Source organism: Chionomys nivalis, chromosome 19 (genome assembly GCF_950005125.1).
Source record: "Chionomys nivalis chromosome 19, mChiNiv1.1, whole genome shotgun sequence".
Lineage (NCBI taxonomy): Eukaryota > Metazoa > Chordata > Mammalia > Rodentia > Cricetidae > Chionomys > Chionomys nivalis.
The window spans coordinates 43,651,381-43,677,992 of NC_080104.1; the positions used below are offsets into that span (position 1 = coordinate 43,651,381).

Sequence of the window (26,612 nt, forward strand, 5' to 3'; positions counted from 1 at the left end):
CTGGCCTCAAACTCGGTGTGAAATTGAAGTTGTCCTTGAACATTAGATCCTCTTGCCTCCACCTGCTGAGTGTTTGCAGGTGTACCCAACTTCCCCTACTGCAGTGCCGGGGCTCGAACCCTGGACCTCCTGCACCCTAGGCAAACACTCTAGTAACCGAGCTACATCCCCAGTCCAGCTCTACTATTAACATTTTTAAATTTAATTTTTAGTGTGTTTGTGTGTGTGTGCATGCGTGCACACTCCTATGTATGTATACACGTGTGTGTGTGGAGGCCAGAGGATGCTCGTGAGAGTGGCTTTTTTTCTACCACATGGGTCCCAGGGATTGAATCTTGGTCTTGAACCTTGGTCTTTAGGCTTGTATGGCAAGCATCTTTATCCAACTGAGCCATCTTGCCAACCCCTATCTCTATAATTTTTAGGTCACTCACGGGAGTAGGCAGAGTCACGCAGATGCCATGTAGCTGCCAGAGGAGAAAGACACTGCAGGCCAGAACCTTACCAGTAGGCTACAGCCCCGTGGTGGTACACAGATTAATAGAAATGGGTTAATTTAAGATGTAAGAGCTAGCTAGAAATACTCCTGAGACATTGGCCCAACAGTATTGTAATTAATATAGTTTCTGTGTGATTATTCAGGTCTGGGCTGCTGAGAACGAATCAACAGTCAGTCTCTTTTTACATACGGAAGGCACACAGACACTCACAGTTATTCTTTCTATTTTTACTTACAGTTTGGGTTTAGCCAGAACCGGAGGGGGCTCTTTGACAGGTGAGGAAGGCTCTGGGGTCTTGGCTTCCTGTCCGTTGAGCTTCTCAGGGAAGGAGTTGGGCCTCGTGTGGCTGGCATTGGCCGCTCCACTGCCAGAGGAGGCCTCGCTGTCTCTGTCATCCTCGGGCAGGTTGAAGTGCACCCGTAGCCCGATCCTGGAGCTGGAGCGGGGCTCGTTATGGTTCACCAGGACCCCTTCAAGCTTGGGCTTTGGGGGCTGTTCCTCAGAACGAGGCACTGGGTTGGGTGGGGAGGGCTGTTGCTCAGCCACAGCCAGGGTGGTCGTTGAGTTGGTGGAGTGAAGAGCCCCGTTATCACTGAGGTCTTCATTTCCTGAAAGGACAATTAGATTAACTGGAGCTGGAGGCCACCAACAGGACTGAGCTGAAAGTGTCACCTGGAGCTAGGGCATACATACAAGCAGGAAAATACCAGTTCATGGAAACGCACACCAGGAAGATGCTTGCCCGAGAGCTTTCAAGAATGGTGAAGATGTTAGGAAAACTGAATTGAATATCCGAGTACGCATGTGTAGCGCTGCGGAATACAGGCTTGGTTTATTTGAGCATGTGGGTGGGCTTGATTCCCTGAGTCCCTACCTCTAGAATCTAAACATTCTGTGTTTTATTTTGCTTTGTTTTGTTTCAAGACAGTGTTTCTTTGTGTAACAGCCCTGCCTGTCCTGGAACTCACTTTGTAGACCAGGCTGGCCTCGAACTCACAGAGATTTCTCTGCCTCTGCCTCCCAAGTGCTGGGATTAAAGGTCTGTGCCGCCATACCTGGCTATGTTCTGTGTATTTTACATACGTGTGTGTGTACATGTGGAGGTCAAAGGAAGACTTCAGGTATTCATGGCCATTGAGTTCCAGAGATCTCTTTCTCCCCAGGGCAGCGATTACAAGCATAGGCTACCATGTCTAACTTTTGCATGTAGATTCAGGGCACTGAACCCAGGCGCTCGAGCTTGTGAATCAAGCACTTCACCTACTGAATACCTTCCAACCCCTTGAAGTATTCTTAAGAATCTGAAAGGTTTATATAAAGCCACAGAGATGCTTTCTCAGGAGCTATGAAGAGACAGCAGGGCCACTGAGGAGGCTGTGGCTGCAAGGGGAATAAGAATTTGAAAACTGGACATTGTCCATAGACAGGGTCTCACGTGTCCTAGGCTGGCCTTGAACTCACTCTGTTGCCAATGACCTTTAGCTCCTGATCCTCCTGCCTTCACGTTCCCAGTGCTGGGATTACAGGTCTTATGGTTTGGTTTACGCAGTGCTGGAGAAAGAACCCAGGGCTTCGGGCTTGCTAGGGAAGCCCTCCACCAACTGGACTATAATCTCCGTCACAAGAACATTTTTCTTCACACTGTTATTATTTTATTTTTGTGCATGTGTGTATACAGTCATGCAGGAATGCCTAAGCGGGAGGGAGGAGGTCAGAGGACAACTGGCTGGAATCAGTGTTCCTCTTGCACTGTGTAGGTCTCAGGGACTGAATTCAATCAGTCAGGCTTGGTAGGAGGGACCCTTACCTGCTAGGCCATCTTATCACCAGTTCCCAGGAACAACTTCCTTAATAATCAAAAATTTTCAGAGATACTTTATTTTAGGTGTGAGTGCTTTGCCTGTATGTATGCGCATGCCCTACATGTATGCAGTGCCCTTGGAGGCCAGAAGAGGGTGCTGGAGAGCCTGGTTCTGGAATAACAGATGGCTGTGAGGCTGCCCCGTGAATGTTGGATATTGGACCTTGGTCCTCGGGAAGACTAGCCAGGGCTCTTCTTAACTGCTGAGTCATTTCTCCAAGCCCCAATTTAAATTTTTGTTTTCAGTCAGTCTTGCCCTTTATTGTCTTTCCACAACAGGCTTTGACCACACACTTACACAGCAGGTAATCTAAATCTTTATGATCCATACATGAATCAGAAAGAAAGATACTCTGCACTTGGCAGTGGTGGCACATACCTTTAGTCTCCACTTCTTAGGAGGCAGAGGCAGGCGGATCTCTGAGTTTGGGGCCAGGCTGGTCTACAGAGTGAGTTTCAGGACAGCCAGGAGAGTTATACGGAGAAACCAAGTCTCAAAAACCAAAAACAGAAACAGACTTTGAAGTTGCCACTCCCAGTCTAACCACTAGGGAGCGCTCACCTCTCACGTCCAACTGGGCGATGCTGGACACGGTGCCGTATTTGTTGCTTGCGGTGCAGGTAAAGCATCCGGAATCTTCGGAAAACACCTCAGCAATGACTAAAGTGCAGATCTCCTCTGTGTGCCAGTAAGACAGAAAAGTTAACGACCTAATCGCGGAGACGGAGCCGTGAGACTAAATGATATCAAATGGCGGTTCTATGAACGTTGACACAGGGGCTGACTTAATTGGTTCTTTGAAAACAGCTGCACCGGGTAACTATTGGAGGAAACTGACCGGCTAGGAGGCTGAAAGAGTCCAGATACATAAACCAACGGCTCATGCTGACAGGCTGGGTACTGGACAAGAGGGAGTGGAGATAATGTGTTGCATGAACCCTCTAACGATTGACCTACATCCCCCAAAGGTGCAGCGCAGGCTGGCCTCAAACTCCTGATTCCTTATTCTCTTCAGCATCTGCCAACGAGGACAAACCAAGACCAGTGGATACTCATAATACACACCCTGTTTCTACGTCATCAATCCAGATGACAAAAATTAACTAACGATTAACTATAAGAAGTCACACGCCTTTAATCCCAGCACTCGGGAGGCAGAGGCAGGCGGATCTCTGTGAGTTCGAGACCAGCCTGGTCTACAAGAGCTAGTTCCAGGACAGACTCCAAAACCACAGAGAAATCCTGCTCAAAAAAAAAAAAAAAAAAAAAAACCACATTGGGGGAGTCAAAGGGAAAGGAAGAAGGAAGTGTGGGTGTAACAGAAAAACAGTTTTCCGAACCCCAGTCTCTCGTTAGTTTCATGGGGAAATTTCACAGCGAGATCATTTAAAACAAAGGCCACAGTTTAAAATTGGGCAAAAGGCTGGGGTGGGGGGTGTATCTCGGTGAGAGAGCTCATGCGTGAGGTCCTGGGTTTGATCCCCAGCAGCACAAAAAAACTGGACAGTCAAAGGCTGCTTTGTTTTAGTAGCAGCAATTCGCTGATAGAGAGAGATTCCGGGGAAGAGGAGATGGAAGAGCCATCTCCCTTTGGAATGCCATGGTCATGCCTGTGGATCAGTCTGATATACAGCATGGAGTCTTGAGAGTGATGACAGGTAATTCTCAGAGATGACTAGATCCTGAAATTAATGCAGTTAGATGCTTTTGAAAACTAAAGACAAACAGGGTCATTAAAACAAAATTACTAAAACAGCTGCGTTAGGGGAAGCTTGGCATCTCAGGACTTCATGCTGGATTTAAGTCAACTAGAACCCTCCAGGGCAGCGGTTCTCAACCTATGGGTTGCAACCCCTTCGGGGGTCAAATGACCCTTTTACAGGGGTCACCTACGACCATCGGAAAACAGATATATTTATGTTATGATTCAGAACAGTAGCAAAACTACAGTTATGAAGTAGCAATGAAAATAATTCTATAGTTGGGGGCCACCACAACATGAGGAACCATATTAAAGGGTCCTGCATCAGGAAGGTTGAGAACACTGCTCTAGAAGAAACTTCCCAGGAGCCGCGGCAGGCAATGCTGGTTAGTCCTTAGGTCTTTATTCTATGCTCTAGCATAGGCATGCAGTACAGATGGTCTGTGCTTCCTTCTGGAATGCCTGTGCTGTTAGAAGAGAATTGCATGGCATTGCCAACCGTCTCCTCACCCAGAGCCACAAAGACAGCCCGAGGGCTCAGGTTTGTAAATGGCTCGCTCTGTCTATGGGCAAATGCCTCACGGCTCTCACTTCTGCTTCAGCGTTCTCCAAAACTAGCTCAAGAAGCAGCACACGCGCTGTATTTAATCTCAGCACATTCCTGAATCTGGTCCATAAAGTATTTATTTTATTTTGACTGGTTCTGGGGTTCAAACCCATAGCTTTGAGTAAGCTAGGTAAGTGTTCTCATAATCAATATTCCCAGCGTCTCGTCTACTAAGTTTGAGAGATACAAAAGCTGAGGAATTGGACATCAAAGAAATTCCAAGCCCCGTTTTGAGGAGAGCATAAAATGAGTGGGAGTGATGGTCACCGGGAAAACAGTCCCAGGAACACAGAAAATTAACTATACTAATATCAGATGTTAAATTGGTATGCAAATTTGAGCACACCCTCTCTCCCCCCCTTCTACAATAACAGCTAGAGTTCATTTGGATCTTTCTAGAACTTTTTATTTTCACCTTTTCTTGACTACTTTCACACTTTTAGAATGATTACGTTTCCACACATGTGTATCTCAAACCACTCATCACACGTTAGTAAGTTAGCATTGAGACGAATTTTACCTGGCTCTGCCATGGACCGAGGTTCTAAAGGGAGAAAAAACAAAGGGTCGTGAGCGTCTACTTTACTGAGAAGTTGCATTTCCTTCAGAAGCTTCCGGTAGAGTCTCAATGTCTGGCTTAATTGGGGGTGAAGGGATAAGGACAATCCGTCAAGGTTAATAACCCAAGTACAGGTGACCTTAATAAGGTCACAGAGGGACAGCTGGAGGCTGCTAAATGATGCTTCAGTGAACATGAGCTTCAGACCCCAGGCAGGGATATTCAGAAGGACTAGTGTCTGTCTGTCTATCTATCTGTCTATCTATCTGTCTATCTATCTATCTATCTATCTATCTATCTATCTATCTATCTATCTATCTATCTATCTATCCACCCATCCATCATCTATCTGTCTATCTGCCCCACCTCAGCTCATCCATCATATTCATCAAAACCCTTCCTACCTGTGCCTATCTGTCTACTATCTATCTATCTATCTATCTATCTATCTATCTATCTATCTATCTATGCATCTATCATCCATGCATGTATCTATGTATCTATCATGTATTTATGTATGTGTCTATCATTTACGCATGTATGTATGTATCTATCATGCATGTATGTATGTATTATCTATCTATCTATCTATCTATCTATCTATCTATCTATCTATCTATCTATCTATCTATCTATCTTGTGCAAGCCACAGCAATCATGTAGAGGCCAGAGGACAATTTTCAGGACTCGGCTCTTCCCTTCCGTCCTTCAGAACCCAGGATCAAGCGCAGGTCTTAAGGCTTGAAGTCGGGAGCCTCTACCTACTGAGCCATCTCACTGGCCCATGCCTTGCTTCACCTGGGAGAAAGGTTGTGATGTTTGAGAAATACTTCTTGGCTCTGGGCCCTCCCGGGCCTCTAAAACATATCTACTTCATTCAGTAAGCTTGTAAGCTTAAGAGCCTCAGGATATGGAAAGATCCTGGAACGCCAGTTCACCATCTTACAATTGGTTGGTTTTCCTCCAAGTGCCTACCACTAGGTACAGGCGTTCCACAGACATCTATCCGATCGTAGGCATTCAGCAAATACTGTGCATCTGCGGCACATCTGCTTCTACACAATACACAGAAGTATGGAAGTGTTTGTCTTTTCTCAGCTAAACAGTGTGCCAAATTATCACTGTTGCTGCCCCCACGCATGTCAGAGGAAAAGTCTTCCCAAGTCAGTTCACTTCTTCCACTGTACAGGTCTGGGGATTGAAGCCAAGTTGTCAGCCTTGAAGGCTGGCACCTTTATCCATGGAGCCATCCCACCAGCCCATGGCTTAGACTAGATTAGAGGCAGAACTCTTGCCTGGCATGCAGAAAGTCCTGGATTCAATCCTTACTACTGAAAGAAAGAAAACCATTATATTATGGCTGGCAAAATGGCTCAGTGGGCAAAAGCACTTGTCACCAAGGCTGGTCACCTGGGCTCAATCCTCAGGACACACACGGTGGAAGTGGAAAACTCTGCCCGCAACTTGTCCTTGCCATCAGAGGTTGCTGTAGTACATGTATGCACACATACAATACATATGTGTAACTAAACTTTAAAATAATAAATAAAAGTAAGAAAACTATATTAATATGGAAAGGTGTCTATGAACTTTTGTGTAAAAAAAATCAGTTGTAGTCGGGCGTGGTGGAACATGCTTTTAGTCACGACACTTGGGAGGCAGAGGCAGGAGAATGAATCTGTGAGTTCAAGCCCAGCCTGGTCTATAACTCAAAGTCAGTCAGAGCTACACAGTGAGATCCCATCTCAAAAAGTAAAATCAATTATATATATATATATTTAATAAAGATACATATCTTTTTAAATTAAAAATATGTATAGAGAAATCTTGGAGAATATATACCCACACAATACAATTTATTCTTAGGAGATAATTCTTAAAGTGATTATGTTAGTTTAAAATTTTTAAAAAGTTCTTTTGTGCCTATGTTTCTGCCCGTAGGTTAGGTCTGTGTACATTGAGCTTGCAGTGCAGGGGCCAGAAGAGGGCGTAGGAGCCCCTGGAACTGGAGTTACAGACAGTTGTAAACTTCCCTGTGGGAGCTTGGAATTGAACCTCGGTCCTCCGGAGGAACACCCAGTGCTCTTACCTGCTGTTTGCCCCTTTATGTTGGCTTCCTACTATCTATTTAATTTGTTGTTAAAAAACACAAAGACAAACCTATATGAAACACTTGTCTAAAAAGGCAAGACTCAGAAAAGCATCCGCTTACTCTTCTGTAAGATCCTGAAGTCCGGAGAGTCTTCTATTAAGGTTCCTTCTCGGTACCATTCGACTTTTGGGGACGGGGCTCCTTTTACCCGGCACTCGAAGACAACCAGCTGTCCCTCAGAGGCTGACAGGTTCTGTAGCATCTGGGACGAGAGGAGTATGTTATCACCTAAGCGCTCGGGGACCGCATCCCACGGAGTATGTTATCACCTGAGCACTCGGAACTGCATCCCACAGAGTATGTTATCACCTGAGCGCTCGGGGATCGCATCCCACGGAGTATGTTATCACCTAAGCGCTCAGGGACTGCATCCCACGGAGTATGTTATCACCTAAGCACTCGGGACCGCATCCCACGGAGTATGTTATCACCTAAGCACTCGGGACCGCATCCCACGGAGTATGTTATCACCTGAGCGCTCGTGGACCGCATCCCACGGAGTATGTTATCACCTAAGCGCACGGGGACCGCATCCCACGGAGTATGTTATCACCTGAGCGCTCGGGGACCGCATCCCACGGAGTATGTTATCACCTGAGCGCTCGGGGACCGCATCCCACAGCGGGATTTTAGGGACACAGTCTCCACCTCATAATTCTTTGCAAATCTATGTCTCCGGCAGCTTCAAGCCAGGGAATGTACACTGAGTCTAGTCTGGAAGACAGCGCCACCCAACCCTTCCAGGACCGTTTCTTCATTATTTCTTGCCTTTGCCTCCATTTAAGTGCTAATCAAATTTATTAAGTATTAGGTCAAACATTTTGAATAAAGGAGATAATTTTTTTTAGTAATTTTTGTTTTCACTTGTTAGTTTTCTTTCTTTTTCTTTTGTATTCACTCTTATAATTTGGATGTTTTTTGTTTTTTATAATTCTTGTCTAAATAAAGCTTCTGATATTTCGTGCATTGCCCTAACACATTTGTAACCCTTGTCTAGTGATGTGGGCTGCATAGACACCCCCCCCAGCACACACACACACCAGCTATGAGTAATGCCTAACACAAAAATGATAAACCCACTTAAAAAAAATACCACAAAGTGGGGTGGTTTGGGTCAACTGCCCAGTTTTGCAGCATGAGTTTTGTAGGTGACAAGGTCTTGTCCCAGGGTCAAAAGGTAGAACTCTGGTCTCCCTGAACACAGCAGCTGGCATTAATTCAGAGATGTCTGTGCAGTGGCTTTATGACTGCCAGGCGGCACTGTAGTCAACATCAGGATTTGGTTCTTTATATAGTGCCAAATTGGCTTGTGGAAACCATTCATGACCTGAATAACATGGAGTGGTTTATGAACTCATAAACGTGCTATTGGATTGAAAATCCCAGATATTCTTCATTTCCCCACACATCTTATTAATGACAAGGTGGAGGGCAGACGATGTCATGTGTTGTGTGCTCCGTCCTCTCCCTGACCTCGGAGAAAGCTCTGTGCTAAAATGCCAACTTCGGAGCCTGTTGAAACCTGTATTGGCAGTCCAGCATCTCTCTGGAATTAATATGTAGTGGAGTTTTCATTACTGCTGAGGTGAACAGGTTAGGAAATCAAGTCAATAAAAATGGTGGTGGGAAAAAAAGTCAGGCAGGGTAGCGCATTCCTTTAATCCCAGCACTCAGGAGGCAGAGGCAGGCAGATCTCTGTGGGTTCGAGGTCAGCCTGGTTTACAGAATGAGTTCCAGGACAACCAGGTCTGTTACACAGAGAAACCCTGTCTCTAGAAAAACAAACAAACAAGCAAACAACAACAACAGAAATGGTTGTGGCAGAAGGGATTGTGTAAATGACACATGGCAGGTTTATAAAATGGATATATGGACACGCAGAGAATCCACAAGCCACGTGGGTTGCGGCTCAGCTCATCTGCAGGACCCTCTTGCAGAAGGACCCTCTAGGGAGGCTGTGTTACCCAGAACTGAGAGAAGCCCTATCTCGCGATTGTAATTTCTCATTTGATAATGAAAGCAGAGACCTGTGCTCTATTTGAGAGGTCAGCCAAGACACCTGGAAGGCCACCATGTAGGGAGCAGGCCTGCTAGCGTCTAGGGTAAGCAGAAGAAATTCATTGCAGGAAGATAACCAACGGCTATCTTATGAGCCACTTAGAAAAAGCTGTTGAAAGTCAGTCATTATCCTGCAAATTGTGGAGTGTTTTGTTTTCCTTAAAGCCTACTGCATGTTCATGTACTGTGTGGCTAGGGGCTCATGAGTGTCACGGGGCACATTTGGGTAGCAGAGGACCACTTGCGGGGGTTGGCACTTTCCTTCCGCCATGTGTGACCTGAGGATCAAACATAGGTCATTGGGCTCGGAGACGAGTGCCTTTACCTGCGGAGGCGTCTTTCTCTTTTCCTAGAATTTATTTTCAATTCCATGTGTGTGCACACATGTGGGTGGAGTGGCCCCAGAGTCTCTGGAGTTGCAGCCACACGCTGCTGGGAGCCTCCTGATGCGGTTCTCTGAACATGGGTACTCTGGGGAGCAGTGTTTGCTCTTAGCTCCTGAGGCATTTCTTCAGCCTCCACAGCTGAAGGTGTTTTTTTTTTTTTTTTAAGATTTATTTATTAATTATGTATACAGTATTCTGTCTGCATGTATGCTGCAGGCCAGAAGAGGGCACCAGATCTATTTACAGATGGTTGTGAGCCACCATGTGGTTGCTGGGAATTGAACTCAGGACCTCTGAAAGAGCAGTTAGTGCTCTTAACCTCTGAGCCACCTCTCCAGCCCCCAGCTGGGGGTATCTTGCTGTGGCTGTTTTTGCTTTTGTTGTTCAAATAAAGTGGCCTGAAACTTGTAGCTGAGGATGACTTGAACTCTTTCTTGTTCCTCCGGCTTCCAGCTCCTGAAGGCTGGAATTAGAGGCCTGCACCAGTAAGCCTGGAAAACCTGTGTCTTCACCAAGTCTCCTAAGGAGATAGTTCATGCGGCTACACATACATACAGATTGGTTAAGCCATGAATGGCATGGCATTTATCACAGCAGTAGATCTTATGTGTTTTCTAATGTTGTGATACTGTTTTGGATTAAAATAAAGGACCCAGCCTTCGGTGGTTTGTTACAATAACAAAACACAGATACACACTCAGAAGGTGCTCAATCTTGACTACATTCATCTCACTTTGCTAAAGGATAAATCAATCAGCCCTCAATTGAGGAGGGCTGAGTTAATCTTTACTAGAAATTATGGATCTGAACTGAAGTCACTATAGTCAAAAGTCCACAGCCTCCCAAGGTAAAACAGTGTCCAAAGTACAACTCTGCCGTATTTGTCAACAACCAGATCATCTTCGAGCTCATTCATGACAGAGCTGACAGTCTGGAGGATCCCCATGAACAGTCAGCATGGAGCCCATTGTTCTGTTCTTCCCGAACCTTCCAGAAATAGAAGCATTTACCACAGGGTAAATTCGACCACGTGCCTGCTTTGTCCCTGCCCCGTGTCAGGTGTTACAAACGTGGGCTCTTGCTTAGAAGATCTCGGAAACAGCGGCTCCCTTGTTGACTAAAATGCATTATCACTTAGGAGCACTTGTTCTTGCAGAGAACCTGGGTTTGATTCCCAGCATCCACATGGTGGCTCGCAACTGTCTGTAACTCCAGTTCTAGGGGATCTAGTGCCCTCTTCAGGCCTCCCTGGACACCAGGCATGCATGGGGTACCATACATATATGCAGACAAAACACTCACACATATAAAATAAAATATATACATATTTGTAAGAATAGCTCCAAGGTTCATTTTTTTATTTATCATTTGAAAATCCAGATGTTTCTGCATCTTTGGGCATGACGCAGGTGGTTATGTACAGAGCCTTAGGCTGGAGCTGGCCCAGAAAGATGTACTGATATAGACCAATGGGAGATGGTGAGATGGCTCAGCAGGTAAAGGGGCTCGCCACTAAGCCTGAGGATCTGAGTTCAAACCCAGGACCTACATGGTGGAAGGAAAAAACTGACTCCCACAAGTTGTCCTATGACCTTCACACTTGGTCCGTGTTGTGAGCAACACACACACACACGTAACAAAAACATAGACAGAAGACCCTTTGCTACTTGGTTGCCACAGGTACTCCAGGCAGCGTAAGTCTCTGGATTCGATGATTTGGGAGGGACCCTGAAGTCCTCAGAAACCTGGATCTGGCCACTGGCCCAGTTATTTCCGGGTTTCCTGCCTCTGCTGTTATATAATGTAGCGTTCTTGAAACTCTCACTTCCCCTGCCCCCTTATGCTCTTCAAATTACTGCTGAAGCAGCCAGAGCCAGGGCTGCCGCAGCCTTGAAAGCCCGCCAGGGCAGCTGCCATTGAGTGGGAGGCGACAGGAGCAAGATTCTAATTTGGTAGCCTCCCTCCCTCCACACCCCAGAAGTGTGAATGCTGTTCTCTTCAAAAGCAGAGCGAAGTGTTTCTGGTGATGTCTGGGGGAGGAAGGGTGGTCTAACGCCGTACACAGACTGTTTTAAAACACAGGAAGGATGGCAAGACAGCTTGACGCAGAAGGGCGCTTGTCGCCAAGACTGACAACCTATGTTCCATCCCTGGAACATACATGGTCGGGGGGCAGAACTGACTCCTGTAAGTTGCCTCTGATGTCACGCATGTATTGTACCCACCCCAACCCCCCATAAGTGAATAACTCTATAAAAAATTAAAAGAGGGGGCTGGAGAGATGACTCAGTGGTTAAGAGCATTGCCTGCTCTTCCAAAGGTCCTGAGTTCAATTCCCGGCAACCACATGGTGGCTCAGAACCATCTGTAATGAGGTCTGGTGCCCTCTTCTGGCCTGCAGACATACAGACTACTGTATACATAATAAATAAATAAATATTAAAAAAAGGCTCTAAAAAAACCCACTTAAAAAAAATTAAAAGAAACAAAACACCGACAGTGGTCTCAGGGGGTAACTCAGTTGGTACAGAGGCTGCCTAGCAGGCACAAAGCCCTGGGCTTGGCTCCCAGCACTGCATAAACTGGGTGTGGGCACAAATACCTCGTAACCCTGGCATTCAGGAGGTGGAAGTGGGAGGACCAAAGGTTCAAAGTCATCCACAGCTACTTAGAGAGTTCAAGGTCAGCCTGGGCTAGTGAGGCTCAGTCTAAAACAACAACAACAACTACAGGAGGGCTATGGATGTGGCTCCCAGGCAGAGCAGGGCCTAGGATTCATAAGCACACACTCAATGCACAACAAACGAGAGGCACAGGCACCCCCTCTCTGAGTAAACTCAGAACCCCATAGTCTGCTCTTAACTCTGTCACCATTTGGCCAGGCAATTCTCCTTTTCACTTAAACCTTCTATAAAAGGAAGATCATCAAAGAAGGGAAAAGGAGTTAAATAAAATTCTCTAATCAGTCCCTTTGAAAAAACGACAACTCGCCATCATTGGCAAAGAAATGCTTTGTTGGACCGTATAGAAAGTGAGTCCAGGAGCCATGCTGCCAGAAGTCCCTGAAGAGAGAGACAGAGACAGAATAACCTGAACGGATATATGCAAATCACCTGCTATCATCAGTTGGTGGCGAAATACCATCCTTGGTAACTGTGACTCAGAAACTCGCTAATGACACGGGCAGCGGCTGTGACCTCAATCCTGCCCTCGCTGACGGAGACTAACGCAAGCACACTGCAGCTGATAAGTCTCTCTGGAATCTGAACCCCAGCCTACCCTGCTGCCCCGTGTCCCCTGACAAGCCCATTTATGGAGGCGAGAGCTCACATTCAGAGGGCAGAGAAAACCTCCTCACAGTGTGCATCTGAGCTGGGTTCCCACCAGCTGGCTAATAGTTTTTATAGACTACACTGAATCTAATGATCAATTCACTTTTCCACTTTCATTTGTCAAAGGCATTTTCATCTGCCAATCAGAACATCTAATCAGAGAGAGGTGTTCAGAGTCACCCCAGTAAAGTAGTTAAAACAAATGCTTGGATTGATCTTGGAAATTAAATATAAAGACTATTAAAGGGTCCTATCTGACTCTTTCTCTCTCTTTCCCTCTCTCTCCTCCTCCTCTTGTGCTGAGGGTTAAACCCAGGGCATTGTGCTTGCTAGGTAAGTACCTAACCACAAAACTATACTCTGAACCCAGATTTTTAAAGAAAACCTTTCAAACTTAGTTTTTGAGAAAGGCTCTTTCTACGCAGCCCAGGCTGGTCTCGAACAGCCTCTTTCTGTCTCAGCCTGCCGGTGGTTAGCATTAGAGGCCTGTGTCAGTGTGCCAGACTTCACCTTTTAAACTTCTGTCTGCACATCACACGTAGCTTTCAGGGTGGTTGGGAAAATCCTAAACTATAAAAAGCTTTACCTATGATGAGCATGTGAGGCATGCGCTCTGGGAGATGGGGATCTTAGCACACCTAAGATTTGAAATGGTGGGTGCTGAGAATGGGGGGAAAGGAGACTATTGGGACCAGCAGAGATTTGGTAGTTCAGCTACCTTTGAAGAGTTGGCACTGTCTGTAACAAGTGGACGTGACAGATGCTATATTCCTGTGTTGCTTTTATGCTGTCTCTTAAGGCTTAGATGGCTTAGCAGTGTCAATAAGAGATGACAAGGGCTGGAGAGATGGCTCAGCGGTTTAAGAGCATTGGCGGTTCTTCCAGAGGACCTGGATTCAATTCCCAGCACCCACATGGCAGCTCACAACTGTCTGTAATTCTAGTTCTAGGGGATCCAACACCCTCACACAGAGTATATACAGGCAAAACACCAGCGTACATTAAATAAATAAATCTTAAAAAAATAAGAAATGACAAAAATATATCTACTAACTGTAACACACACAACAGACACACATGCACAGACACAGATACACACATGAGCACACCAATAAACACACACAGGCACACTGATACACACACAGACACACACAGTCACACATACACACACACACACACACACACACAGAGTCCATGCACAATTCCTCTTCAGAATCTTGTATCCACTAAATCATAACATGATATTTTCCTGCCTCCAGTCTTTTACAATAGTGAGGCTAAAACACCAGAGGCAGACTATTAAATAAATCTAAAAAATAAAGAGATACCTTATTCACATCAGGAAATGCACCTGATCAACATGGAAACGAGCAAACAGGGACCACTCTAGACTGTGATGGATTTGGGGAAGCCAGTTTGGACGATCTCATCCAACATGGCCGGCCCCCCTTCTAGGGCAGTTGTCATCCATCGAGAGTATCACTGCCGCTAGAAAAGCCCAGATTTTCTGCTTTTTTCTTGAAATCAGGCTCCCCATCTTGGGCAGTCTAGAGATGTAGCGTTAGATGATTCTTTGCTGTGGGGGGCTGGCACCCTGGGTGCTGTACTGTGCTCAACAACATCTCCAAATGCCATTAGCACAGCCTTCTCGTGTGGCAGCCAAAGTGTTCCCGGACATTATCAATGGCCCTTGGAGAACAAGATCAGGTACATCTAATATCCATGGCTCAAGTGATTATTTCTCTATAGAATAAAAAAAAAATCTCTTTGGGCTTACACGTGCTGTTCATACTAAGAAGAACATCACGAAGATGTTACATTTGATCTTTATAACGTGAAAAAAATCCAGTGCGACTTATTTTTTTTTTAACCTTTGAACTCATCGTCTTGAGCAACAGTGTGCGCTGCACACAGAAGAATCATCTTCTTAGAAGCGGGAAAACTTGTTTCTCCTCCTGATTCTACCATTAACTAGTCCTGCGATGTTGACTGAATTTTAGTTTAATCTCTCTGACCCTTCCTTGGATTTTCCCTTTGTAAATGAAAATCTCTAGCTGAATTTTCAAGTTCAAAATACAAAGACCGTGTGATTCAAAATTTGGTGACTCTATAGCTGCTAATACCAAGGAACAGAAGAACGAGCTCTTTGTCCTAATCCAGGCTTTATGTTAAATCTCCTAAAATGACTTAGCTCTATTTCCTTGAGCACCAAAGACCAGTCCCACAACCAGATCCTCCTGAAAGTCAGGATACATCTCCAGAAGAACAAGTAGCTGGCGCCTTGTCACCTGAGTCCAGAGTGACTGTTTATCAACCTCTAGAATAGCATAAAGGTCGGAGTGGTTAGCGGGGAGTACACTTCCCTCGCGACAAGAACTGCCATTAGAAATCTGAGACTTGGGGCAATGAGGAACCGGGGAGCCAATGGCCTGAGGAACAACATGCCTAAGTTTTATTGTGAGGGCTGTGAGGTGTCTCTTACACGTGATCTGTGAGGAAGACACGGCAGTGGTCGGAAACACAAAGCGAACATTGCAGACTAATACTAGAAACGGATGGAGGAGCAGACCTGGAGCCTGACAGAGGAAACAACAGCTGCACTTCAAAAAGGAAAGATGCCTCCAGGTCCTCTCTCTGCTCCTCCTCCTCCTGCAGGGCCATGATCCCACCTCCCCCCCCCACCCCACCCCCCACCCCCCGGTCTCTTGGGTCCTCCTTGCCCTGGCAAGAGGCCTGCACCCCACATGGGAGGCTTTCCCTGGATGCCAATGAGTGGCCCTCCTGCTCCTGGAAAGAGGCCACCCATGGGAGGCCACGTGCCCGTGATGCCTGGGCCGCCAACAATGAGACCTCCTGCTCGCCCGATGATGGTACCCACTCTACCTGACATGACAGCCAGATTAGAGCAGAAAAGCTCTTTGTCGGTTTTGGATTTCTTGTTCTGTTTCACCAGGTGATCTCGGTGCTGAGCCTCAGTGTCTTCTAGCTACATGACAAGGAAGGGCTTTCCCCTTCCTAACCAAGAGGAGAGTTCTGGAGGAGAGAGGTGGCATGGCAAGGTAGTTTGCAGCCGGGCCGTGGTGGCGCACACCTTTGATCCCAGCAGTCAGGAGGCAGAGGCAGGCGGATCTGTATGTGTTCAAGGCCAGCCTGGTCTACAGAGTGGGTTCTAGAACAGCCAGGGCTACATAGAGAAACCTTGTCTCAGAAAAAAAAAAAAAAGAAGGAAGGATGGAAAAAACAGAAAAGAGGGGCTGGGGATGTCGCTAGCTTAACTGGCGGAGCTACTTGCCTAGTACACACAAGGCTCTGACCTGAGTTCAATTCCCAGCAACGAATAAAATGGTTGTAGCTGTATACATCTGTAATCCCAGCACTCAAGAGGTTGAGAGAAAGAGCAGCAGGGGTTCAAGATTATCTTAAATTACATAGCAAGTTCAAGGCCAGCCTGGGATACATGAGATACCATCTCAAAAAGTAAAATAAAATAAATAATGGGGGCTGGAGAGATGGCTCAGAGGTTAAGAGCATCGCCTGCTCTTCCAAAGGTCCTGAGTTCAATTCCCAGCAACCACATGGTGGCTCACAACCATCTGTAATAGGGTCTGGTGCCCTCTTCCGGCCGGCAGGTATGCACACAGACATAATAAATAAATAAATAATTTAAATAAATAAATAAATAAATAAATAAATAAATAAATAAGCCTGGGGCTAGACATGATGCCATAGAAACGACCAAAACACAGAAACCCTTAAATCCTACACTGTACTTCCAAAAGACGAATCCTGAGATAAAATCAGAGGATCTCAGGCCCTTTGTCTGGATTCCCTGGTGTTTCAAGCCCTGGCAGAAAGAAAGCAGTCTTACTTGATTACCTTTGTAAACACTGGAGCCGCAATGATAGGCTTTCCATCCAGTCCTTGCAAATAGTTGGTGGGACTCTGACACTGTAAGAAGAGAACCAACAACACGTTCATTGTCACCAGGGCTGCTGCATGGATAGACTGAGATAACGAATCTACAGACTTCGTTATATAAAATTAATTTTAAATCAAAAGACCAGTGTTTTCTAAATTCACAAATCATAGACTTGAGATTGTAGACTGAACCGATTGCATTTCTTCCTAGGTCAGGCTGGCTATAAGATTACACTTTCCCCACCCCCGTGGTCCAGGTAACTAGCCCTAATCTGAAGAGGGCTCAAGTCCCTGGAGCTACACAAATCATTGTTTATAAACCAAGGGACTTGGACTCAAAGTTAGATAAGTAATTCTCAAAATATATCAAAATGTATTTGTTTAGATTATTATTGAATGCAGCAAATACATTTAGAAAGTATAATTTCATGTTTTAAAGTACATGTATACATGAGCAGGAAATGCCTGGAAGTCTCTCCTAGCAATTATTACTATTGACAGGAGATTCATCTGAGGATAGGGTGACTAAAGTTGACGGTTTTTTTAAGATTTTATTTTAATTTTAATTATATGTGTAGGTATGTATCTCTGTTTGTGCATATGCCTGCAGGTGCCCATGGATGCCAGAAGGGGCAGCTGGATCCCTAGGAACCAGAATTAGGGTTAATTTTGAGCTGCCCACTTCATCTTAACCACTGAGCCGTCTCTCCAGTTCTGATTAAAGTTTTTTGTTTGTTTGTTTTTGTTTTTTTAATTTATTAAAAACATACCAATCTAAGTTCCCACTCCCTCTCCTCCTCCTCCCATTCTCTCCACACACACCCCCATTCCACCCCCATCCACTTCTCAGAGAGGGTAAGGCACATTGCTTTGGGGAAGGCCCAAGGCCCTCCCTACTATGTCTAGACTGAGCAAGGTATCCATCCAAAGAGAATAGGATCCCCAAAAGCCAGTACATGCAGTAGGGATAAAACCTGGTGCCACTGCCAATGGCCCCTCAGTCTGCCCCAGGCATGCAACTGTCAACCGCATTAAAGTTTTTACTTAATATGCTTCTATACAGAGCGTTTTATAATAAACACTATCATCAACTGGAAAGATATGAGTCTTTACTCTTTTTTGAAAAAAGAAAAACTACTTCCTTTTTGTCTTAGGAAGTAGAATTATTTCATTTTTCATGAAATGAAGTTAATATGTACACCCATTGGTTCACATATGATCGGCACTTTTTATAAAATGGGGTTGTCAGATACCAACTTGTCAAACATCTCTTTTCCTATGTTGTTTTCCCAAGGAGGAGACCAGGTTCCCAAAGCCATGAGAAGCAATGAGCTCATGCAGTTGAAGGACAAAGCGATTACTTAATGATCAATTACAGCAGCGGGCATGACCTTGCCACGCAAGGCGGTCATGGTCACTTGCACTCAACCTAGATTCGTACCTGCTGGACGGTGGACACTCTGGGCTGGCCTTGGGCTACTGGAGGAATGGCTGCAGAGGTAGTGGGAGGAGATGACAACTCATTTGGCTTCTGGATTCTGAGAAATCATTAAAATACAGATTATAACACAGAACTAGAACTGCTTGTGAAAGTCAGCAAAGCCAGGAATGTCAGCATTGCTTGCTGTTGGCTATAGCAAGTCTTTGACGGTATTCTATAAGTTTCCACCAACGTTTCGTTGCTACGCATTCAGACATATCTACAGTGACCTGAGATTCACCAGTGACGGTCACAGTATAGGCTGGAGACAATTTCCGAAGATCTATTTTGCTGCTACTTTCTCTATTGTACTTCTCATTTCTTTTTTTCTTTTCTTCTTTCCCTTCCTGCACTCTCCTTTATTTTTTTCCTTTCTCTTTTGAGACAGGGTTTCACTTTGTAGGCCAGGCTGGCCTTGAAGCCACAGTGATCCACTTGCCTCTGCTTCCCAAGTGCTGAGATTAAATGTCTGCCCACTAAATTTCTCTGTCTGTCTGTCTGTCTGTCTGTCTTTCTTTCTGCTGGCCTCAGACTGGCTATGTAGCTGAGGGGGACTTTGAATGTCTGACCCTTCTGAGTGCTCCGATTATAGGCGTGAGCCACCATGCCTGTTTTATGCGGTACTGGGGATCAGATTCAGGACTTTGTGCATACTGGGCAAACGCTCCATCAACTGAGCTACGTCCCTAGCTCCTCCCCTTTCCATTTTGAGCAAGGAAGAAAAAAAAGAGGCTAGGCTTTATAAATCATTTTTTTTTTTTTTGTTTTTTTTGTTTTTTGTTTTTCGAGACAGGGTTTCTCTGTGGTTTTGGAGCCTGTCCTGGCACTAGCTCTTGTAGACCAGGCTGGTCTCGAACTCACAGAGATCCGCCTGTCTCTGCCTCCCAAGTGCTGGGATTAAAGGCGTGCGCCACCACCGCCCGGCTCGCTTTATAAATCATTGTGTCTGGGATTTTGCTCTTCAAATTTATACAATTTAACTTAAGAGTGTTAAACCAGGAAGTACTCTTGAGAGGGAGGCAGAAGGAAAATTAGTTTTGTGAGGAAGATAGAGGTCTGAGGATCTAGCCAGAGAACCTGGTGAGAGAGACAGCCTAAGGCGGAGGGAAAGGCAGTCCTCTCGGTGGAAGACTCTGGTCGTCCCAAAGAGCACTGGGAAATAGTAAGCGTTGGGTTTAAAGGGCCCTCAAGATCTCGACCACAGGCCTTCCACCTGTGGCCCGTGGAGACCCGCGGTCACTGACAGGAGGCTGCCCTTTCTTTGGTCTGGAGTTGCCTCTCAGTTTCTTCATCTCTACAATGGGTAAACAGCCACTCACAGCCCGTCAGTCTGTTAGGAGGGTTAAAGAGCTAACTCTCATCAGAAGACTAGCATGTCCTTGTTTCTCCATGCTCAGTATGGGTGCCTGTGGGATCCCTACATAGCCAAGGAGGTCATGAGGACACAGAATGACGCCCCCCCAACAGGCAGCATGTGCTCTAAGGAGCGAAATCCCATGGGCTATCGTCTCCACCGCGTGTTTCCCTCTAAGACAGGAGCGTCACTTGGTTTCCCACACAGCTGCTCCACACAAAGAGAATTTCTTAACCTTCGCTGTGGCTGGGTGTGTCCCTAGGATGACTTCCTGGACCTGGGCCATGAGCGAGGTGATGTGTGCGGCTTAAGAGAGATGACGCAAAAGGAGGGTGGGTGTGTCCTTCACGCTTTCCTTTCTTACTAAGGAGATGGGACCGCGTGTTAGCATGAGGGAAGTGGCCACAGATCTGGCCACAGGAGACCTATGATGTCCCATGCTGGTACCCAGTAGACTGAGAAGCCTGTTTGCCAGACGAATCCTGATCTGGATGTAAATGAGAAATGAACACCAGTGTTGCTTAAGTCAGTTAATTTGGTCGCTGTTGTGTACAACTGAAGCTAAAATCTTTGCGGTAACAAGTAAAGCAAATGAATACATGAGATCTCTTCTACTTATTGAAACTTGTAGATCAACACTCGTACCCATCAGCCTTTGTAACAGGACCCGGGGGCCCCCAAAAGAGGTGCAATGATCACATGGCTGAACAGGCGTTTACTATGGAATCCGGAGAGGAATCATTCGGACTGGGTGTGGACCATGAGTAGGAATTTCGCAACAGGAAATCCCACAAGGTGCACGATTTAAAGGAACAGCTGAAAGTGAATTGCTGTGCTGTTTGAATGAGGTGCCGGCCACTTGGAGAGCCTGATGTAGAGGGGACAGAGGGCAGCCTAGTTGACATTCTCCTGAGGACAGCTTTGTAGGGAGGCCACGTGAAGATTTTCAAAAAATGTTATTTGTTTCATGTTTGATTTTAATTTTCTACAGATAATCTTTTTTAGTTTTTATCTGTTTGTTTCAGCTTGTTTTGTTTTGTTTGAGACAGGTTTCTCTATGTGCCCTTGGCTGTCCTGAAACTCTCTCTGTAGGCCAGGCTGGCCTTAAACTCACGGAGATCCACCTGCTTCTGCCTCTCGAGTGCTGGGGTTAAAGGCGTGCGCCACCACCGCCTGTCCTCAGACAATCTTTTCTAAGCCAGGAGCATGATGAGACCAGAATGATCTGTTTGAGGATAAGTGGTAGCACTTCCAAGTATAAAAGAGAGGCAGAAGGAAGGGCCTTTAAGAAAGTGATAGCACACAGACCCAAGGAAGAGGAATGGGACAAAGGCCTTGAGAATGATGGTAGAAAGGGGTAAAAGGGGAAAGAGAAATAAATCCTTTACTTATAATGTTAGAATGCTTACAAGAGCAAACAGTGAGTTATTACAGGGGTAGATGCGCAGAACGTTTGAGGACTAAGATGTGATTTCTCCCCGCCCAGAGCCTCCCCTCTGTGGGGAGGGTAGGGTGGTCCCACAGCTCGAAGCCTTTCTTGCTTGACTGATGGGGTACTCATCCAAGTCCTGCACAGCCTACCCATGGCCGTACCCCACAGCATCTCATTACCCTTGCCCCTTTCTTGCCATACTTCTTGTACACATCCCTTGACCAGACCTTAAATCTCAAACAGGCAGGAAGCCTGTGATTTTTCTCCATGCCCACTGGATCCAACACAGTGCCTGGGCTATAGCAGGGGTACATCAAAACTGTAATAACTGCATAGATAAAACTTCACTCAGTACCACTGTTTAGCAAAAAAGCTATAACTTGCCAAGACATTTATATTGTCTGAAATTCATGGCAATCCTCCTGTCTCAGCCTCCCAAGTGTCGCAATTACAGGTATATTTCACCATACCTAGCTTTATAGGTACTATTTTAAAACGTATTTTAAAAGTTATTGGGGGCCGGGCGGTGGTGGCGCACGCCTTTAATCCCAGCACTCGGGAGGCAGAGGCAGGCGGATCTCTGTGAGTTCGAGACCAGCCTGGTCTACAGAGCTAGTTCCAGGACAGGCTCCAAAACCACAGAGAAACCCCGTCTCGAAAAACCAAAAAAAAAAAAAAAAGTTATTGGGTTATAGTTTCTAATCCTGTAGACAAAACCATGATAATATTTCCTAAGTGTCATTTCATTTTTTAAGTATCAGGAAGATTCAAATTAATCTGCTGGGCAGGATTTAAGCAAAAACAAATTGAGTCTTCCCCAAATCTGCCCATATGTATGTACATATATATGGTTTTTTTTTTTTAATGATGTTAGGACCGACCGTGGAACCACCTGCTTCAAGTTCTAGACATTAATTAGGGGTTCTCCTGGGGCCCGAGGATGTTTAGGCTATAAAATTACCGATTCATCTCTTCTTTGTTAGGGTCCCCTTCTGAGTCAGAGGAAGAAACTCCTAGAGAAATGAAAACAAAAGATGGGATTTTAAAGATGATAATCTAGTAAACAAATTCCTAGGCATTTGAAGCTCTGAAAAGGAATCTTAGGCTCAGGAAGGAACCCAGTGGCTCCTCCCACAAACATCTATCTGTCATAGAAGGAAGCAGACCTAAGAATCGAAAGGAGTCGATCAGGGACGTGTGCCAGTGAGTGGTACAATTCAAACACACAGGGCCACGTTCTAAATTCCAGAGTGTAAAACACCTGCTAAGAACTTTGGACTAACAGCGCAGTTTTTGCAGGCATTCCCTGGTGCTCATAAGCCCACACAGAGTGGGTGAAAGGGGGGATTATTCCGGATTCCAAACACTGCAAGTGTAGGCGGGTGCTCTTCCGTCCTGCCCTAATATTAACAAGTCATCCTCCATCTTGGGAGTGGGAGTGTTCGATGTCCAGATGCCAGAGTGGAAAAGCAAGCCAATAGGGATCCAATCTCAGTTCTCCTACCAGGTCCTAGATTTATTTCTCCGGATCGGAAATTCCAGGCATATACAGTAGAGGTAAACCTGGAGGTGTTTATTGTACTCCAAAGACTTGAGGTTAAAAACATGGGACACATTTCTATGAATGTATTTCTTCACTAAATGTCTGTTGAATGTTCACTATGTGCTTGGTTCTGTGGAAATGATCAGAGATAGGGAGGGATGAGACCATTTGACCTTTCAGTCTTCTTGGCAAATTAGTGTTTAGTCCATGATCACTCGATATGTAAGCGCTGGAGGCAAGGCTTATGTAAGCCATTGTATAGGCAAGAAAAAGTACTAGAGAAAGATCCTCCAGCTAAAACTCAGAGGACGAAGCAAATAGGAGCGAAAGCTTAACAGATAGCCGAGAACTACAAATTGATTTCTCCTCAAAAATTATTCATGCTTTCATGCTTGGTACTGTTGCAAACACCACCCCAAATGATTCAAGTGGTCGCCAGACTTCTATGCCCGACTCTCGGAGTGTATATCCTTAACCAGCAGTGAGGGTAAGTCAGACCATGCTGTGTCTCTGCTTAGAACCTTCCAGAGTTTCCTTTGTTACTCTGAAGCAAAGCCCTTGCAATGACTGATGAAGACTTAGAATCGGCTCACCTGCCTCCCTCCCCCTCCCCCTCATCTTGAACTTCAGGCTTCATTTCCTATTACTTTATTCTTGCTTGCTCTACTCTGGCCACACGAGCTCAACGCTTCTCATTTTATTGTAAGTTGTTTTGTTTATTATTCTTACTATTATTAGCGTGTGTGTCTGTAGGCAAGCATGGAGGTCAAGCGACAATTTGGGAATTGGTTCTGTCCTTCCACTGTGGATACCAGTGATCAAACTCAGGTTCCAGGCTTTTATATTTAGTATGAGCATCTCGCTGGTCCAACACACTGGCTCATCTCTACCTCTGGACTGGGGCTCTCTCACCTCTGGGCTGCTGCATTTGCTGATTTCTCTGCCTGAAGTAGAGTTCCCTTGACTTTCCTATGACCTCCACTCCCTCCAGGTCTCCCTTCAAATGCCACTCGGTTAGTGACATTAGGTCACCCAATCAAAACTTACAACACACACACATACACACACACATACACACACACATACACACACACTATTTTCTATTTCTTTTTCTTTTTAATATTTATTTATTAGGTATACAATATTCTGTCTGTGTGTATGCCTGCAGGCCAGAAGAGGGCACCAGACCCCATTACAGATGGTTGTAAGCCACTATGTGGTTGCTGGGAATTGAACTCAGGACCTTTGGAAGAGCAGGCAATGCTCTTAACCTCTGAGCCATCTCTCCAGCCCCTCTATTTCTTTTGTGATGCTGTTTCTTACCATCATTTATCTCATTCGTCTGCAGTTTCTACCATTATAATGCAAATCAACATATCATCGATCTAAAGACCTTTGTCTACTTGAGTCTATTATCCCCAGTGTCTAGATGGATAGAATAGAACCTCATCAAATGTGTATCTAATTACACATACTTATACTTTGATAGTGTATGTCAGGCCTCAGAAGCATGTAGCCGTACCTTCTATGTAAATCTCAGCAGAAGTTGAGTCTGTCCCGTAGATGTTGGAAGCAAAGCACGAGTATCGTCCTGTGTCCTCCTCAAAGGCTTCGGCGATGGTCAGTGAGTGCAGGTTTCCAGCCTGCACGATGTGGATGTCTGGGGAATTTTCGAGCTCTTTGCCTTCACAATACCACCTGGAAGGAGGAGAACATGGCCTTCCGACACAAGCAGAAGAGAAAAGTCTCCAGGCGTGGTGTAATTTACCTGTAATCCCAATCCTGGGGTGTGGTGGGGAGGCGGAGGTAGCAGAATCACAAGTTCAAGGCCATCCTAGGCTACTCAGTAACTGGCAGACCCTGCCTCAAAACAAGGACAAACGCCACACACCAAACCAAACAAACAAAACTAAATAACATCAAAGACTCAATAGCAGAGATGGCTCCAGATATTTTCTGAGCAGGAAACGGACAAGCTTTGAGTCAAGAATATTAACAATCCTTTGTCTTGGTATTATTTGGTTGTAACAGTGAGAAGTTGCACACTGATAAATTACTCCATAAATTGAAAAGGAACTCCTATTGGAAATTACACTGGCGAGTTAGCTCAGAGGTTGAGTTCCTACTGTGTTGGCAGAGTAGCTGAGTTTAGTTCCAAGCGTTCAGGTCAGGGAGCTTACAGCCCCTGGGGATCCCGGCTCCAGGGGATCTGATGCTTTCTATCCTCCACGGGCACTGCACTCCTGCACAAAACCACACACACACACACACACACACACACACGTTTGGTTTTGGTTTTGGTTTTCTGAGACAGGGTTTCTCTGTAGCTTTGAAGCCTGGCCTGGAACTAGCTCTGTAGACCAGGCTGGCCTCGAACTCAGAGAGATCCGCCTGTCTCTGCCTCCCAAGTGCTGGGATTAAAGATGTGCACCACCACTGCTCAGCATATACACAATTTTTTTTTAAGAATTATATACAACTGAGAGATGTTGACAAACAAGACACTATTGATCACAAAGCTAGGACTGTGATGCAGATGTTAATTTATTCCACATTTTTGAGTATGCACCAAAGGCTACCTTATCTTCTCTAGAGAGCACCAAAAAGGTACTAAATGTTTACGATATCAGATGCACTGCCGCTGTGTCTGACATTGTAAGAAAATTAACCCCTTTATCACTACTTCTTCCAGGACTGGCCTAGCCATAGCTAATAGCCCAAGCTAAATGTTTCTATGAATGATGCAAGGTTTGTTTGTTTGTTTGTTTGTTTGTTTGAGACAGGTTTCTCTGTATAGCCCTGGCTGTCCTGGAACTCACTAAGACCAGGCTGGCCTCAAACTGAGATATCTACCCGCTTCTGCCTCCTGAGTGCTGGGTTAAAAGTGTGGGCCACACGCCTGACTGATCTCTTATTTTAATTCTATATACTTAAAGTTAGAACCTTTGGGGGGAGGGGTTGAGACACAGGGTTTCTCTGTACCTTTGGTGTCTGTCCTGGAACTAGCTCTTGTAGACCAGGCTGGCCTCGATCTCACAGAGATCCACCTGCCTCTGTCTCCGGAGTGTTGGGATTAAGGGTCTGTGCCACCCCCATCTAGTTCAAGTTAGAACCTTTTATATGTTTTTTTTTTTTTGTTGGGGGGTGCAAAAAGTTTATACAAAATAAGATATGGGCTATTTAGGGGGTGGAGAGATGGTCCAGTGGTTAAGAGTGCATGTTGCTCTTGCAGTGGACTGTGGTTCGATCCCAGCATCCATATCAAGTGGCTCATAACTGTATGTAAATACCCCAGCCCCAGGGGACCCAACACCCTCTTCTGCCCTCCACAAGTACCTGCATTCACATGCACAGACACATATACATAATTTTAAAAAACATGTATCTTTAAAAAAAGAAAAATACTTAAAATGTGGAAGTGCATGATGAGAAAAATGAACACTGAAATTAAACAGAAACAAAATTTTTCACATAACAGTTTTGGGAAAATCTATTGGTTCCTCTCATATATATTAGTGACAATGAAAGATAGTATCATTCTTACCAAAGGACTCTGGAAGTGATGCTAAAATTACAGATACATTTTATTCTTGGAACCACCTTATTGGAAACAATGTACAGAGAGACTTGAAGTCATACCAAATGGATAAACATGCTAGCTACTTGTTGAGATAGCAAGCCATCCATCAGAAACAAGCTAACTGTCTGTCATCAGGTCGCTGTTCTC

At 45.3% G+C, this 26,612-nt stretch overlaps 1 protein-coding gene and 1 pseudogene across 1 annotated transcript in view; one reads left to right on the top strand and one right to left on the bottom strand.

The window, feature by feature from the left end:
• Mypn (myopalladin) overlaps positions 1–26,612 on the bottom strand; it is a 79,283-nt gene that overhangs the window by 20,848 nt on the left and 31,823 nt on the right. The window contains exons 3-10 of the mRNA XM_057751916.1: positions 24,408–24,583; positions 22,304–22,355; positions 18,518–18,614; positions 17,035–17,106; positions 7,443–7,584; positions 5,192–5,215; positions 2,924–3,040; positions 736–1,108 (exon numbers count right to left, since the gene is read on the bottom strand). Of these exons, the coding sequence (XP_057607899.1) occupies positions 736–1,108; positions 2,924–3,040; positions 5,192–5,215; positions 7,443–7,584; positions 17,035–17,106; positions 18,518–18,614; positions 22,304–22,355; positions 24,408–24,583 (1,053 nt within the window). The remainder of the gene's footprint in view (positions 1–735; positions 1,109–2,923; positions 3,041–5,191; positions 5,216–7,442; positions 7,585–17,034; positions 17,107–18,517; positions 18,615–22,303; positions 22,356–24,407; positions 24,584–26,612) is intronic.
• Positions 15,600–16,115, top strand: LOC130861962 (U1 small nuclear ribonucleoprotein C-like; annotated as a pseudogene).